Source organism: Temnothorax longispinosus, chromosome 7 (assembly GCF_030848805.1).
Source record: "Temnothorax longispinosus isolate EJ_2023e chromosome 7, Tlon_JGU_v1, whole genome shotgun sequence".
Classification (NCBI taxonomy): Eukaryota; Metazoa; Arthropoda; class Insecta; order Hymenoptera; family Formicidae; genus Temnothorax; species Temnothorax longispinosus.
Window position 1 is genome coordinate 9,948,529 of NC_092364.1, and position 18,484 is coordinate 9,967,012.

Here is an 18,484-nt window from a genome sequence, read left to right on the forward strand (position 1 = left end):
CTAATAAATTAAACTATATTAATTATTATTAAACTCCAGGAATATAATTATTATTACAACAATCTGATAACATTACTGTTTAGGAATATTATTGTCTACGAATATAAAATAAAACACAAACTATATTAATTATTAGACTCCGACGACATAATTATTATAGCAATCTGATAACATTACTGTTTAGGAACATTGTTGTCTACGAATATAAAATAAAACACAAACTATATCAATTATTAGACTCCAGGAACATAATCTCAGTGACCACACGCGTATGCAAAAATGCGCCAATTTTAAATATGATGACTGGTCAATTGTGCGGAATAATCAAGCATCTTGATTCAAGCAGTTAGATATCACGCTGGGAGTTTGTTCAGTTTTATTATGCGGGAGAAGTTGTGTATTATGCGGAAAAAGTTTCAGAAATACATTAGGTTGTGTCAGTGCTAAAGAGAGTAATTTGCTGTGATATATACAGGGTGTCCCATATTTTAAAAAACGCCCCTCGATCATTCTTCAACAAAGTATTTTCAGCAAAAATGTTTCAGACAAAAGTTGTACGGTTTTGAAGGGCACATAAGATGGTGTCATTAGTTTGACCTTGGATAGGCGTTTGAAGATTACGTGAAAGTCACCTTCAATTTCTTAAATAAAAACCCCTATTTTTCAATGCATATTCTTGTAGCTGATTTCGAGAGCTTTTGAAAACACTATAATGAAGTACTTTTTCATTAAAAACTTTTGAAATTATTAGGCTGGAAAGTTTTAGTATTTTGACATAAAATACAAAATATCTTGTAAAACATTAAGTTTTCGGTAATGTTACCTTAATACTTTTATACACAGAATAATGAGACGAATCAATTGGTATGAAAAAAAGACATAGTTGCTTTGGTAAACTTGCAGATGTACTGCCTCACCTCAAAATCGAATGAAAAAATACGTTTTCGACGTATTTTTGGCTGCTGATTACGAATATCATAATATAATTTGGCGGTCAGACATATTGGAGCCACCATTTTGAAAAAAACCTCGAAAAATGCGATTTTTTTTATATTTTTGCTTCTATAGTTAAAAATATGCATCGGATAAAAATATGTTTTAAATAAAAAAGATAGAGCATTAAATTCCCTATAAAAAAGTTGTATAAATTTTTTTCCTAATCTCAAAAGGAAGCTCATAAATGAGCGATGAATGTGACCATAATGCGTTTACATTTGTATGCAAAGTACGTATGCTTATGAGACTCGATGTACTGTCCATACACGAAATGCCTGATAGTAGATATCCGTGCGTTGTTATTTAATTATTTAAAGCAGTGAATTGTTGGTATATTGAAAGAAAAGTTATTTAAAGCAAAAAAAAGTGTTGCTCTGCCCCGCGAAGCGAGATATTAACGGTTAAAGTTGACGACTATCAGGTTATGAGACCTGTCATACCGACGAGTTGTAGCGACTACGAACATGCCCTGCAGCCATATGCGCATGCTCAGTGGCTGCACGCGCATGCAAGAGGTCACGTGACAACTATTTGGTTGGTAATTCGAAATGATATTCAGGGCACACCTGCTTATTAAGGAAAATCACAACTTTTATAAAGCAGGGCATACACACGTGTGTGTGTGTGCCCTGCTTTAACAAAAATCACAACTTCTATAAAGCAGGACATACACACGTGTGTGTGTGCCCTCCCTATAAGCGCGTAATATTATTTGATATTAAATAATATTCTTGGTATATCCTTAGAATATTAAATGAATAATTTAAGAATATACCAATAATATTAAATAATATTAAATAATCTTCCTGGAATATGAATAGATTGTTATATGCCCACTTCATATAATATTAAATAAATAATATTATTTAATGTTATTAAAATATTATTTGAGAAAAGAAAAAGTATTTTCTAATAATATTCTGAATATTTAAAAAGTAATATTATTTAATATTATTTAATATTATATAATTAATATTTAATAATATTAATTTAATATTATAATATTATTTAATATTATAATTATAAATATTCTGAATGTTAAAAAGTAACATTATTTTAATATTATAACAATTAAGTTATATGTGATCGGTAATCGCTACTCTGTATAAAGGATATATGGACAAATAGAAAAAATTATAAGTTTTATTACTTTCATCAACTAAAATCTTTATTCATAATTTCGTATATTTTTAATTCGTTGAGTAACAATTCTAATCTTTTTATAAAAAAAAGCAATTTTTTGAGGAACGGTATTTATAATTTAGATTATACAACTAAAGTATATCTCAATAAACAAAAATTAAAAAAAAAATATTAGACAACAAAGATATATCTTAATAAACAGAAATTATAAAAAAAAAAACGTATATGCACATGACTTCTTTTTTTCATTAAATTTCAAATTAAATGCTATAGGAAAATAATCATTCTTGTCTTTTGTTTTTTAGTCGATCCGTTGCGTGAGCTAACCAAATTTTAATAGGTGCTTACATCCCCCTCAGTGGCTAGGCTTACACCCTGAATTTAGGCCGTGGCCTATACCTCAAATCCGACCTAAATTATTTAGGCCGCCTGCTGTAAACATTTGATAGACGGCCGAAACTAACTTCAGATCAGACTTTAGGTTGAATTTGAGGTATAGGCCGCGGCCTAAATGTCCCGGTGTACCCGTGCTCAGTAGTGACATCCTTGAACTTGCTTCTTACAACACCTAAAATAATCATAGAACGTAATTATAGAACGAAAAAATAAATTTAAACTTTGATAATGTAAATATATTTAGTTGTTAAAATGTAATGAAATTCAAAGAAAAAATGAAGTATATAAAATTTCGTGTCATGCAAAAAATAAAGTTTGAACGTGTCATTATTAACAATTTTATAATATATTTCAAGAAATGTTTACTCCTTTAAATCTCAAAAAGCAAGTATTAACATTTACATAAAAAGTAGAATTTTTATTTTTCTCATATGGAAAATAATTATAAAAATTAAAAAGTGGCATTATCAAATATTTTGTAATATGTTAACAACTCTACTTTTACATAAATAAACGACGTTAAAATTTCAAATTTAAGTAAATTATAAGTCTATTCTTACTATATATTATTTTCCATAAAAGCAATGTTTCAAATTTCTGTTTGTTTTCTTTTTGTCCAGTCCAACTGAATTTTGTAACTACTTCGTTTGTAAACAATGTTGTCATAATTCTCGTAACGGTTTTTTTTCGTAGTACTTTGTGAGTAAAAATAAAGTGCCGATTTCTGTAAAAAAAATAAATTTTGATAACGGATATTTACAATGATATACCAATTACATTTCCAAAAAAAAAGTAGAAATACTGTAAAACTTAAAAAAATGTCTAAATTTTTCTAAATAAGTAAAAAATATACAAGTATTATTGAATAATATGTTTATCTATACTTAAAACTTAGTTTTTAAATGTCTCATCATGTTTTAATTGCTGTTCAATATCTCTTACGTCATCGAGACTTTTCATGGGGAATTTTTCATCAAAGATTTTGTTGTCAGTATCATAAATCTGATTTTCCAATTGCTCAGAAGAATTGTGCAGTTTCTTTAATAAACACTCGCAACTCTTTACGCGATTATAGTAATATCTACCAAACTACTAATAATGAATTTTTGGAATTTTTTTTCTGTTTCTGGAAAAAAGTTAATATTTGAAAAATTTTTAATTACTTATGAAAACAAAATTTTAAGTTATATAATAAGATTTGTTATATAATAATATTCCAAACATAAAATTTTTACCTGTAGCTTCTTTATTTGTGTTATATGCCAAACTTTTACCCGTAGCTTCTTGACTTTTGTTACATGCCAAATTTTTTTACAACAGAGTTATTACTTGTATTTTTTCGAGGATTTGAATTGTTTGATTTGTGATACTTATCAATGTCTTCTTCAATCTCACTATTGGAATCTAATTTATTTGTGTCAATGTAATCCATATTTAAACTGGACACTGATGTAATTTTTGAAGTTGGTGGTTCTGGATACGTCAATTGCGGAGGTTTATTTTTTTTTGGCAATTTTGCAGCAACAGAAGCATCTTCATTATCAGAAGCATTATCTTCAGATTCAGAAGTAGTTAAAGTTTTCTTACAGCGTAATTTTCTTTTACGTTTATTTTCTTCTTTATCTGAAGTAATATTAATGTCGGATATTTTCTCTGCTAATTTTTCCTTTTCTCGAGCCCTTTTATAAATTTCTTTTTACCAAAAAAAATTATTTATTGTTATAATTATTTACAAATAAATAAAGTAGCGTTAAGTAATTATATATAATCATATATGGAATATAATCACTTACGAAAAGCATTTTATGTAAGTTACGTATTATAATTTTATAAAAGCCTTCGGAGCGTGCGGATGGTCGGGAATTAAACGGAGTGGAAAAGAAGTTTCGGGGAATGGAGTGAGGCAGGAAGAATGGAGCGGCGCGTTGGAACCGAGGGAGGAAGAACAGAGGAGGCGGAGTAAATGAAGGAGACTCCGAGAGGGAAATAAATGAAGAAAGATCCTGGAATTACGGAGAGAAGCCTTGGAGGTTAGGACACGGAAGAAGCCTTAAGGAAGAGGGGGAGGAGACGTCAGAGGTGAGGTACAGAGGAAGAGGAAGATGAAGTTGCCATGACGGTAAGTGGCGCGCGGAGCGGGCAGACGGAGAGACAGCGTGGAAGCGACGAGGCGATGGTAGGGCCCCGGCTGGAGCTGAGACGGCGCGGGGTGCCGGGCTCTCCAAAAGAGTGGGTTGGCACCACTGCGGGGCGTCGAGGCGCAGCATATGGGAGCTCCGGTAACTTAGCCGGTCAACTTCGACTTTATTAATTTTCATATTTTTTTATCGTTTGTTGGTCGTTTGTTGGTGATTGTTGGTCTAATTACAACGTTTGTTGGTTCTTAATTTTTTTTTAAATTTAAAAAGAAGAATTAGCATTAAGTTAGCCGGAAAAATTTTATTTTTAATTTCAAAAAAGCCTAATCGATGCGTAATCGTTTGCTGATGATTGTTGGTCTAATTTTAGCGTTTGTTGGTTTATTATTAGTCTTAAAAACGAAAAAAAAAAACGAGAAATTATCTCACATATTAAAGTAATCGAAGATTGGTTTATTTGCCTACGACTTAAGCTTTATTTCTATCAATTTAAGGCTAACATCTATAAAACTGCCATATGAATACGGGCCTTAACATCGGCAGAAAATCGCGAAAAGATCAAGAAACATGGTGGTTCGTGGGAAGCACACACACACACACAACAGGGGGTGCGAGGGGGGGCCTTCGGCCCCCCCCCTCCCCCGCACCCACCCCGCCGGTAGGCTGCGTGGACCTCGCTTTACAACATAAAGTACATGCTAAGTTGTAAAACGAAATTATAAAGTACATGCATGGGGGAGGGTGCAGGGGAGAAAAGCCTTTCTGTTCACGTGCGCTCACGCATGTAAGTCCCCTTGCACCCCTCCATGCATGTGCTTTATAATTTCGTTTTACAACTTAGCATGTACTTTATGTTGTAAAGCGAGGTCCACGCAGCCTACCGGCGGGGTGGGTGCGGGGGAGGGGGGGGCCGAAGGCCCCCCCTTCGCACCCCCCCGTTGTGTGTGTGTGTGTGTGTGCTTCCCACAAACCACCATGTTTCTTGATCTTTTCGCGATTTTCTGCCGATGTTAAGGCCCGTATTTATATGGCAGTTTTATAGATGTTAGCCTTAAATTGATAGAAATAAAGCTTAAGTCGTAGGCAAATAAACCAATCTTCGATTACTTTAATATGTGAGATAATTTTTCGTTTTTTTTCGTTTTTAAGACTAATAATAAACCAACAAACGCTAAAATTAGACCAACAATCATCAGCAAACGATTACGCATCGATTAGGCTTTTTTGAAATTAAAAATAAAATTTTTCCGGCTAACTTAATGCTAATTTTTCTTTTTAAATTAAAAAAAAAATTAAGAACCAACAAACGTTGTAATTAGGCCAACAATCACCAACAAACGACCAACAAACGATAAAAAAATATGAAAATTAATAAAATCGAAGTTGACCGGCTAAGTTACCAGAGCTGCATATGGGGCTCGCGGTGCCCGCGCGCGCGGCGACGAAGGAGAGATGGACTGTCGCGGCGGCGAATGGGGAGCTGCTAGGGAGGTCGATATCGCGCAATCGATCGAGAATGATGAGTCGATCGAGGAAGAGGAAAGCCCGGCGATAGCACGTGAAACGAAACTAAGGCGGAAGACAAAGACGGAAAGAAGACGAAAATAGCGAGCCGAAGGAAAAGAGGCATAAGGAAATAGAAGAAAGGAAGGAAAGAAATAGGCGGAGGTAAAGGAGGTAGACAAGAAGAAAAGAAAGGAAGAAGCGGACTGAGACAGAATTCGAAATAGAGGAAGGTGATAGGAAGGAAGGAATTGCTGATAGTAGAGATAGAGGAAGAAGAAGACAAAAAGGAACTTTTCAATAAACGGTGGAAAATGAAGAAGAGATGGGGGGGAGCTAGTTTCCTCCACGGACAGCGTGGCCAGCGCATGGCTGGTAATGACTGGTAAAGGTTAGTAGTACACAGTGAAATTCCGTTCGACAAAGGAAAAATCTAGAAATACGGTGCCACGTATTTATAATATCTAATGCCATGTGGTCACACGTTCTGCAGCGTAGGCTAATTAGTAGTACATAGTTAGTAGTACACAGTAAAATTCCGTTCGACAAAGGAAAAATCTAGAAATACGGTGCTACGTATTTATAATATCTAATGCCACGTGGTCACATGTTCTGCAGCGTAGGCTAATTAGTAGTACATTAATAGTAATTAAGTACTTTAATCTAATCAATCAGCATTATGAATGTCGTATTGGTAAGTACTACATTGTATGAAATAGTCCAATAAGCAAAATGTTAGCAGCATCCGCACACATTTTTATCATTTTTTTTAGAAAAATAAAAAAACGACATATTTTACATAATTTTACTGAACAATGGCTTGGTTACAGTACCGAAACAATAATGGTTAACTAATGACAAGGAGTATACATTTTGGCCATTTGTTGTAAATACAGTACAAAGTATCAATTTAATTAAAAGATCTTGAAAGCAAAATTAATTCAAATCAATTTGCATTATAAGTGTCGTAAGTATAAGTACTATAGTAGATATAGGTATAATTATAATATAATTATTTATGACATGTAAAATGGATAATCGCACTAGCGTTTATCCATTATTCTCGTTTTAATAACAAGATCATAACATAATCTCAAAAATGTAGATTTTAGTTGAAATAAATAAAATATTATATTAAAATAATGAAAACTTCGTAGTTTCAAATTTAAATAATTATAATGCCAAGCAAAAATTTGTCCCTTTCAGAGTATATTTCTTTCTTTCTAATAATAAAACAAATATGTTGTTGATATTTTGTTTATCACATTGTTTTTAAAACATATAAATGTAAATGATAAATTTTTTATCTGATTATTTAAATTTGCGGATAGCGCGGCGTAAGTATTTAAATTTGCAACCACAAAGTTTCAATTTTTTTTATATTAAATTTGCTATTTTATTTATTTTAAGTAAAACTTATATTTTGGAAATTACATTATGATTTTGTTTATACAATGAAATCTCACTCTCTTAATATTTTAATTTAATATTGGATAAAAATGTAACAGGATAACGTTTTGTTAATTGAGCATATATTGCAGGATAACTTGTATGATGTCGAAACGTTTTAAAAAACACATTTCGGATTTGAGTAATCGTCAGTTCCGCCGTCGCATAACAAGTGAAACGGAAAAAGTGATGAGATATATTTTCGAGAACATAAAAGATAATGATGATTATGATGATACAGATAAAGAAACAAGAAAAGGTATAATTTTTGCAATATTATTTTATTGTAAAATTATTTGTATTACGTATGAAACAATTTATTTCATCCTATGGAAGTGTTATTTTAAAAAGAAAATTATATTAAAATTATTTGTATTAACAAGCAATTAAAACATTTTTATTTTTTAATAAAAGTAACACAATTATTAATAACGTTTTTCTGCAATTATTTAACATAGAATAAAAATTTATACAATTTAATGGCATTTTTATACATTTATAATTATTGTATCAGAAAATACTGATTTTAAATGTTATAAATATGCAGATAATATATAAGATATTTTAATTTCTTATTACATAAATATTATAGGCATCTTAAATATTCCGGGAAGTTCATGAAGTTTACTTCAATATTAAAAATATTTTAGTGAAAATATTTATATATCATGTAACATGTATTATTTTAGCACAATATATTTCAAATAAGAAGTATAATGTAGAAAAGCAATACTAATTTAAGTGTTTCATTTTAAAATATTTATAAAAAATATTTTTATGATATTAAATATGTTTTGAAATATTCTCACAATATATTGTATAATATTATATTTATGTAATATTGCTTAAATATTGTATTACATTTTGCAATATTATGCGCTATTATGGATGCTAAAGAATTTATTAATTGTAATCCATTAATATATTTTTTCAGAATTGCTTGATTTGGTTTTGTACGAAGAACAATGTACTGTTACGACTGAATCATTACATAGACCAGGTTCTTCTTCTAAACAAGATCTATTTGATAGATTTTTACAGCATCAGAATCAATGTGAAAATAAATTCGAAGAAGTACTAGATATATTTGATGAAGAAAACTGTCATATTGATATAAATTGTCTAGATTCGGATGATAATCCAATTGATTCAGATATTGAATACTTTGATAATACAGATATGATACAACAGTAGTGACACCATATTTTCCTGAATACGAAAATGTGATGAGTGAAACGGAGTGTTCTACAAAAGAGCATAAAAATAAAGAGATTGAGAATACAAAAGAATTTTTAAGAAATTTGAAATTGAGGAATAATATTTCTCATACAGCTGTGACTGAGTTGTTACATCATTTCAAATTGCACTCTTGTTTTCAAACTTTACCAATACAATCAAAGACATTGATGAATACTCCTCGTAACAAAGTAAATATCATATCCATGGCACCAGGTAGATATATACACATAGGTTTACAAAAAGGAATTACAGAAACAATGTTAAATACAAACAAAGAATTATTTCTCAGTGGAATAGAAATATCAATTTTCATAGATGGTATTCCGTTATTCAAATCAAGTGCATCATTGTGGCCTATTGTAGGTTCTGTAAAAAATACTAGTGATATTTTTCTTATTGGAGCTTATTACGGTCCTGAAAAGCCATATGATAGTAATCTTTATTTAAGTGCTACTGTAAATGATATTAAAGATGTATGTCAAAATGGTATAACAATTGAAGGATTACATTATAATTGTCGAATTGTTTCTGTTATAGCTGATGCACCAGCAAAATCATATATTTTAAATGTCAAAGGTCACTGCGGATATTATAGTTGTACTAAATGCCATGTAAAAGGCAAATATGCTCATAGGCGCGTTTATATGTTAAATAATCATGAACAATTGCGAAATAATTTTGAATTTAAAAATAAAACTGATCCTAATTATCATCTAGGGCATAGTATTTTGACAGACATTCCGGATTTTGATATTGTTAATCAAATTCCTTTGGAATACATGCACTTAATATGCCTCGGTGTTATGCGTAAACTCTTATATTTATGGTTAAGTAAATCAAAACAACCATATTCTTTAAATGCGCAAAGTATACAACGTTTATCCGTTTTGTTTGAAAACATTGCATCGTTTGTTCCTAACGAATTTTCACGTAAACCTCGATCGTTACAATTAGTTAAATATTTTAAAGCAACCGAATACAGATTATTGCTTTTATATACCGGTTCTGTTGTTTTAAAAAACATTTTAGATAAAGATTTGTTTAACCATTTCTTGGTTTTACACGTATCTGTACGAATTCTGTGTAGTAATGATTATAGTCAGTACATCGAATATGCAGGTCAACTGTTAGAAAAATTTGTGGATACAATGCCACATTTGTATCATGAATCTTTTGTATCGCATAATGTGCATGGATTGATACATGTTATACAAGATGTAAAAACATTTGGACCATTAGACAATTACAGTGCATTTAAATATGAAAATTTTTTACAGCATCTAAAACGAGTAGTCAAAAAGTATGCGCAACCTTTAGAACAATTGTATAATCGGTATCATGAAATTAAATCTAACTTTTGCCCAATGGAAAAAGAGCACCTTTGTATACAGAAGCTATTTCAATTAATTATCGTTTTCGAGTAAATACTATCAATGATAATTGTTGTATATTGACAAATGGAGACATTGTACAAATAACAAAATTTTCTTACGACTTTGAGAAGGAAGAATCAATCATTTGTGGGAAAAGATACAAGCGAAAAGATAATTTATTTACAATCCCATGTGAATCTTCTTTACTCCAAATTTATGTGGTTTCTCAGCTTTCGCGAAAAAAAATATGGCCATTGAACAAAATTAAAAATAAAATGTTCGTATTGCCGTATAAAAACAAATTCGTTGTATTACCATTGCTGCATAACGAACATAATACAGAGAAATTTATTTTGTAATATGTATGTTGTAATAAGTATATAATATGTATAAAATTTGTACATTTGTATTAAAATAAAAATATTGGAATATATATTTTATGGCATATTATTATTTATTGTAATAAAAAATTTTGATTAAACAATTTATTAAATAAAAATGTTTTAAATATAGATTAATTTTCATTAAAAAAATAAAATATGATATCCCAGGAATGTTATATGAACGTCAATTTTGGACCAGAATAATATTCTAAGAACATTTTTTTAATATTTCGCGGATATTAAAATAATATTCCGCGGATATTAAAATAATATTCCGCAGATATTAAAATAATATTCCATGGACATTAAAATAATATTTCTAAAATATTATATGAAGTGGACATATAACATCCACAGAATAGTCCCACAATATTAAAAAATATTATATTATATTCTCGGAATATTATAGAATAGAATATATTTATTTCTGCCTTTCGGCTTGAAATGGTTACACATAACATATATCATACATATAGACATTATACATTTTCATTTATATTGTATACATACAAATCGAATCAAACAAACAGAGCAGAATATTATAGCTTTAACAGTTTTCTGTCTCTGTATTTCGTTTTTCTTTTCTCTCCTCCAACTTCACCATCCATCTCTCTCCCTCTCCGTTGCCATTCAAAATTTTTCTTACTCTCTCCCCTATTCCCCCTCCCATGCATCGCTTCCCTCCTTCGCGCATCTCTCCAGTGTATGTTCCCAAGTTTCTTTCTCTGCTTCGCATACTCTGCAACTTCTTTTCTCCTCTGATTCCCAGTACCTTCCACCACGCATCTCGTTTTCTAGTCTGAATTTTGCTATCCTTGTTACCGATTTTTCTTTTCCTCTTCTTTCCAGATACTCAGGTCTTCCGATTTCTGCTATCTCTTTGTACCATCTATTATATTTTGATTCTCTTATCTTTTCGTCTATCTCCTGTATTTGTATGTCTCTATCTCTACACTCCACCTCTTCTATGCTACTCCACCCTTCTTCTCTTTTTCTTTCTATCTCTTTCGCTGCATATCCTCTACACTTGTAAAATTTTCTACGTTCTATTTCCCATTTTGACTTCTCTTTCCTTACGTCCTTCTTTATTTCCTTCCAGCATGCTCTTGCTATTTCGTTTTCCCCTCCGTTTTCTAATTTTTCTTCGTATCTCATTGCTCTTTTAGCCGCTTTTGTTCTCATCTTAATTCTTTTAGTCTCTTCTCTTATCATATAACCCGGCGTGCACCAATCTAATGCTAACGTCCATCTTATAAACCTCTCTTGTATCCTCTCTATATTCTTTCTTTCCTTCCATCCCCATACTTCTGCTCCGTACATCGCCACACTTGCCACCAGCGAGTCAAAGAGTCTCATTCTTCTTTTCCAGTCTCTTCCAAAAATTCTTTTTTCTATTCCCCATACTTGCCTCATTGCAACTGTGGCTTTTCTTACTCTCTCTTTTATGTGTGATTCTTGTCCTCCGTTTCTTTGAAATATGTATCCTAGGTAGCAAAATTCTTTTACCTCTTCTATTTGTTCTCCTTTCCACTTCCATTCAACTTCTTTGGCTCTACCTCCTCCTTTTCTGAATCTCATGACTTTTGTTTTTCCAACATTCACTGTTAGTTTCCTTTTGTCGAAGTATTTTTCTAACCTCCTTATCATTTGTTTCATTTCCTCTTCTCTCTCTGCAATTGCCACTATGTCATCCGCGTATGCAAGCGTCCATATTTTTGTATCTCCTATAACTACCCCTCCCTCCTGCCCTTTTCTCATTACCTCCACCAAGTCCGCCAGCAGCAATATAAATAGTAGCGCACTCAGAGATGCCCTCTGCCTTACTCCGTTTACTGTCCAAAAGCACGGTCCTTTTTCTCCATTACATCTAATCACGCTTTTTGTTTCTTTATACAGCTCTTTGATTTTAGCTCTCAGTCTTTTGCTTATTCCATTCTTCTCCATTACCTTCCATAATATTTCCCTATCAACTGAGTCAAATGCTGCCTTCAGATCTATAAATGTTGCCACTAACTTCCCTCTTTCCTTGCTAATCGCTCTTCCTATTACATAGTTTAATGTGTATATATTTTCTATCGTTCCTTTTCCTTTCCTGAATCCTGTTTGCATCTCCGGTATTAGCTTCTTCTCTTCTATCTCCTTCTCTAGTCGTTTTGCTAAAATAGCTGCGTATATTTTGTAGCTCGTGTTCATCAGTGTTACACCTTTGTAGTCTCCTGCTTCTTTTCCTTCCCCTTTCTTTACTATGGGAACAATTATTCCTTCATTCCAGTCTTCTATCATTTCCTCTTTTCTCCATGCCATGTCACATATCTTCCATATTGCTTCCTTTAATCTGCTTCTTCCGTTTGTCCATACCTCGTTTGGTATTCCATCCGCTCCTGCTGCTTTTTTATTTTTCATCTCCTTTATTACTTCTTCCACCTCCTCTCTTCTTATTCCTTCCTGATCTTCGCAACTATCTCCTGTTTCTTGTTTTTCCTTTGCCGTCTCCTGCTTCGTTCCTACACCTCCTAGTAACTTCTTAAAATGCTCGTTCCATTGTTCCTCGCTTATTTCTTCATTCACTTCCTTTCTATGTTTCCTTTCTCTATTTATGAATTTCCATACCTCTTTTTCATTTTTTGCGTTCTTTGCTTCTTTTATAATTCTTTCTTTTTCCTTCTCTTTTTTTTCCTTTATCATTTCCCTGTATTCTTTCCTTTTCTTTATATATTCTGCTTTTTTTTCTTCCCCTTTTTTCCACTTTCTTAGCCTCTCTTTTGCTTCTCTTCTTAGTTCCGCACACTGACCGTCCCACCATTTATTTTTTCTCTTTGTTTTATTGTCTATTCTAATTTCTTTCCAGCTTACCGCCCGTGTTACTGCATTTTTTATTTCTTCCATAAGCTTCTCCGGGTTCACTCCATCTATGGTTTTTTCTTCGATCTTCTCTCTATATCTTTCTACAGCTTCTTTAGACCAGTTCATTACTTTTTTCACTTTTTTCTCCTCCCTTTTTCTTTCTTCTATTTCCTCCGCTATTTTTAGTACTACATATTGGTGGTCCGATTCTATCTGCTCTCCAATTCTTACCTCTTCTGTTCTTTCCCATAGCTCTTGATTTCCTATTATATAGTCTATTACTGTCTCTCCTCTCCTATTTCTTTGTCTTTTGATTTTCTTTCTTCTCCAAAGATGTCCATAATTCCTCCTTTTTCCCCTGTTCTTGCATTAAAGTCGCCTCCTATTATTATTTGCTCTCCTATGCCTCCTTCGTTCGTATATTCTTTTATTACTCTTATTTTTTTGTCAATGTCATTATTTACGTATACACTAATAATCTTCCATTCTCCCTCTTTTGTTCTTACAATTCTTTCCACTACTCCTTCCTCTTCTCTCTCTATTCTTCCTTCTACTTCAAGCCCTTTTTTTACTCCGGTAATTATCCCTCCTCTTGCTCTTCCTCTTGTCTTTTCTCTTGTCGCTGGTTGGCATTTCCATACATATTTCTCTGGCATTATTTTTTTTACTTTGCTCCACTCTTTTTCTTCCACCCATGTTTCTAGAAGTGTTATTATGTCCCACTCTTCCACTACCTTCCAAAACCCTTCATTTTTCCCTTTTAGTCCCGCTATGTTCCAGAAGCCTACTGTCATTCCTCTTTGCCCTTCTGCTATCCGCTTCTTCTTTCCTTCCGTTCTTCTCATCTTTTCTCCTCTTCTCCTTCGTACAGTCTCCTTCTCATTTTCTTCCAGTCTCCATTCCTTCTTGTTCTCTTCTAAATCTTCTTCCATCTTCCAGTTTTTCTTCGCTTTCATTCCATTTCTTTTCGTGGCCGTCTATCCATATTGTTGCGCTGCGCTTCGCTATCGCACAATCACTCGCGTTCGCGCCGCGCACTCCCGGACTCGTGTAATAAAAGAGGGTGAACACTTTATTACAAAAGGAACTCAAGTTTATTAAGAATTCTGTACAAGCGTTTCAGGTGGAGAATACGTCCGAACGATTGGAGTCTCCCTGTAGATCTGACAGTCGTCGTGAAAATTAAATACATCAACAACAACCGGTCGTTAAGGACCGCGCTTCAACTTGAAGCTATTCGAGCGAAGTTCGGGCTTCTCGTGAGCGAAGTTCCGCGTGCAACGGGTGTCTCAACACGGGCGCAACACTGCCCCCCTTCTTCCTAGATTGTCGTCCCGACAATCCACAGAAGGGCAGTGCCCCGATTATACAACTTTCGGGCACCAGGCTGGCCCCTTGTTCTACCCCGGGCTGCTGCCACGGGTTAACGAACTGCCCTCTCCTGGTCCCTCGCCGTAAAACACCTCGAGGTAGGCTTCGCTTCCTTCGGCTTCCTGGGAAAGAGCTGGCCAGACTCCTCCCCTCCGACACCAAGGCGAACTATCCTCTTCTGCGAGAACATTCCCCGACGTTGCCGCTCTTCCTCGAAATCTTCGGACAAGGGGGGGGGAACTGTTGTGGACCCAACGTCTTAAAGACTCCCCAAGTCCTTGTCTCGGCATTTGCCCTACGTCCCACGGAAAAACCACAACTCAAAAGAACCGTGGGCGAGACAGTCTTCTTAATAATTTTCTTCCAAAGAAGTCTTGGCCGATGTTCCGCCGCGGTGGCTCAGGTCGAGATCCAAGCTTTCTCACAAACCGTAGACTTTTTCTAGAGAAGAAAAAAAAACAAAATACAACACGCAGTAACATCGATAAAACAACCAAACTTCTATAGAAAATAAAAAGTCTAATTTTTCTCATAATTGGGGCACTCAGAACGGAAATGCCCCGTTTCTCCGCAGGACCAACACTCCCACTGATTGGTCCTGCAACTCCCTCGAGGCGCGCTGTCGTTTCCATCCTCCCCCTCTTTCTCTTCTCCCACCTTCCCTTCCACATTCTCAAAATTCTTTCCGAAATATTCCCTCTTTCTTTCAAAACTATTCCCCTGAATAATTTTAATCGCTTTCGCCCTTTCGACGGCTGTTTTCAAGGAGGTTATTCCCTCCAATTGGAGAGTCCTCCTCAGAAAACCGTCAGATAATGCAGAAACAAATTGCGCGCACGCAATCTTGTCTCGAACCAAAAAAGAACACTCTGGGTAAGCTAATCGCGAAAGTCTTTCTAAATCCGAGCCAAGAGAAGCCAAATCCTCTCCATTTCTCTGCTTTCGACCCAAAAATTGCGTATAAAAGTTTTGCGACAAACCCCCCTCGCCGAAGCACGACTCCAATTTCGATTTTAATTCTTCGAAGCATAAGTTATCTAAATTTTCGACAGACTCTAATACCGTGCGCGCTTTTCCCCTAAGACTCGCGGCCAGCGCAACGGATTTTGACGCGTCGTCCCAATTATTTGCGTGCGCGATGAGAAGAAATTGGGAGAGGAATTCTCGCAGCGGCGTCGAGCCGTCGAACGTGTCGGGCTTTAGCTTGAAGCCTAATTCCGTACGCGCACAATTTCCGGGCGTTACTTCCGCGGCGGCTCGCGCTCTCGCGTCACCGAAATTTCCGCGCGACACTTCCGCGACCGTGGCGGCCCGCGCTTCTGTATCTCTGGTCGCGTTAAATGAAAAGGAACTTAGCTGCGGGAGTTCTCGTCGTTGTGACTCCGCTTCCCGTTGTCGCAGCAATGCCGCGTACTCCTCACGCATCTGGCGAATCTCCTGCATCATGTCCTGCAGTGTCACAACTTCTGCTGAGAGCTGAGGAGCGCTCGAACCGGGTCGTATCTCAGTCTCTGTCTCGAGCCGTGGAGCGCTCGGTCTCGGGGTTCCCATCCGCGCTCTCTTTCTCGTCGCCGGCGCTGTCAATGACTCGTTGGTGCTCGCCATTAGTTCCGCTCGTCCGCTCGTCCGCTCGTCCGCTCGTCCGCTCGTCCTATCCTCGCTCGTCCGATCCCGGACGAGCCCCCAAAATGTTGCGCTGCGCTTCGCTATCGCACAATCACTCGCGTTCGCGCCGCGCACTCCCGGACTTGTGTAATAAAAGAGGGTGAACACTTTATTACAAAAGGAACTCAAGTTTATTAAGAATTCTGTACAAGCGTTTCAGGTGGAGAATACGTCCGAACGATCGGAGTCTCCCTGTAGATCTGACAGTCGTCGTGAAAATCAAATACATCAACAACAACCGGTCGTTAAGGACCGCGCTTCAACTTGAAGCTATTCGAGCGAAGTTCGGGCTTCTCGTGAGCAAAGTTCCGCGCGCAACGGGTGTCTCAACACGGGCGCAACAATATTTTTTGGTATCCTAATGTTGCTCTTTTCCCTTTCTCCCTCTCCTCCTTCACTATACTCCATAATTGTCCTTGAATTTTTCTCTCCGTTACTGTCATGTCATCATCTATGTATATCTTTTTCTCTATCCCCATCTTCTTTCTGTTTATCATTATCTCTCTCTTGTCCTCCCACCTATTCATCCTTACTAGTGTCATTTTGTTCTCTCGTCTGCCGATTATTTGTACCTCGTCCACTTCTACCTCTTTTTTGGTGATTTTTTTTAGCAACTTTCCAATCTTCTCTCTTCTCTCGCCTCCGTCTTCTATTTCCGCTCCTTTTATTATTATATTATTTCTTCTTTTTTTCCTTTCTTCTAATTCGTTTTTTCTTTCTATTTCCTTCATTTTCTTTAACAGCTCATTGTATTCCCTCTCTCCCTCTCTCCTCTTCTCCGCCTCCTCCATTCTCTCCTCCAGCTGTTTTACTCTTTTTTCTATACCAGTTTTCAGCTTTTCCCATATCATTTCGCTTTTTCTGTATTCTTTTCTCAGGTCTTGTATCTCTTTCATTAGTTCCTCCTTATCTTTCTTTCTTTCTTTCTCTTGATCCTCCAATTTTGTCAGTATTTTCTTCAGCATTTTTCCTGTCTCCATGCTTTCCTTTTCCTCTTCCTCTTTTTTTACTTTGTTTGGTGGTGATCTACTTAATCTTCTCTCCTTATCAAACTTGTCTATAATTTCTTTCTCGGCCTTTTTTATTTCTTCACTCTCCTGCTCTCTTCTCCTTTTCTTTATGTTATCTGCAATCGACCCTTGGCTCCTTGCTCTGTTTCTTGTTTCTGACAGTTCTGCTGTCCTCGCGTATCTATTCTCTGTGTTCTTACCTCCTTTAAACGTTTTTTTATTTTCTTTCTGGTACTTTTTCTCACTATTTTTGCTCCCTTTGCTCTCCTCCTTTTTCTCCTCCATCCGCTCCTTTCCCTGTCTTTCGGTGCTCCCCGTCTTCTTGTTTATTTCCTATGTGCAAGAGGCGCGAAGACTTGGGACCGTGCAGGCATGCAAATCCGTGATCGTGATCACGAGCCACGCACGTGCACGCGTACTCGGGAGTCTGATACACGAAAGCTACTTAAAGCCTCTAACGTGGAACATCACCTACTGAACAGATCTACTAAAAATTCTATACGTTAAAGTGATGCGATGTTCGGTCGTGTCCCTAAACACCTGATTTTTATTTTTTATGTCACTTCTGCATTCTACGGGCCTCTCCTAACCTCCGAATTGTCGCCGCAACAGATATTCGAAAATCTTCCTCCTGCTTCCTCTGCTCTGCTTGCCTTCTTTTCTCTTTGTTCTATTGCACTTTGCGCATGCAATTGTCTGAAAACAGAATCGCCCTAAGGCGATATCACGGCAGAATATTTCTAATGAATTTATGCAAATGACATGCGTGCTTCTCCTTATACTTACTCGGTCGGTCTTCTCGGAATATTATAATAATATTATTTTAATTTTTAATAATATTCATATAATATTCTAGGAATATTATGCGCTTATAGGGCTGCTTTAACAAAAATCACAACTTCTATAAAGCAGGACATACACACGTGTGTGTGTGTGCCCTGCTTTAATAAAAATCACAACTTCTATAAAGCAGG

At 35.3% G+C, this 18,484-nt stretch overlaps 2 protein-coding genes and 2 pseudogenes across 2 annotated transcripts in view; 1 reads left to right on the forward strand and 3 right to left on the reverse strand.

Moving 5' to 3' along the window:
* Positions 1-18,484, reverse strand: part of LOC139816067 (uncharacterized) — a 233,700-nt gene that overhangs the window by 193,922 nt on the left and 21,294 nt on the right. The gene's annotated exons all lie outside the window — the stretch shown is intronic.
* Positions 2,421-6,084, reverse strand: LOC139816918 (uncharacterized; annotated as a pseudogene).
* On the forward strand, positions 6,084-9,861 carry LOC139816065 (uncharacterized; annotated as a pseudogene).
* Positions 16,731-17,837, reverse strand: LOC139816066 (uncharacterized). The gene has a single exon (XM_071783385.1). It carries the CDS (start codon positions 17,793-17,795, stop codon positions 16,827-16,829), a length of 969 nt encoding a protein of 322 aa, XP_071639486.1. The 5' UTR covers positions 17,796-17,837; the 3' UTR covers positions 16,731-16,826.

Excerpts from the sequence above, each read along its gene's own strand:
- LOC139816066 (XM_071783385.1), bottom strand. The coding sequence starts at position 17,795 with ATGGAGGAGAAAAAGGAGGAGAGCAAAGGGAGCAAAAATAGTGAGAAA.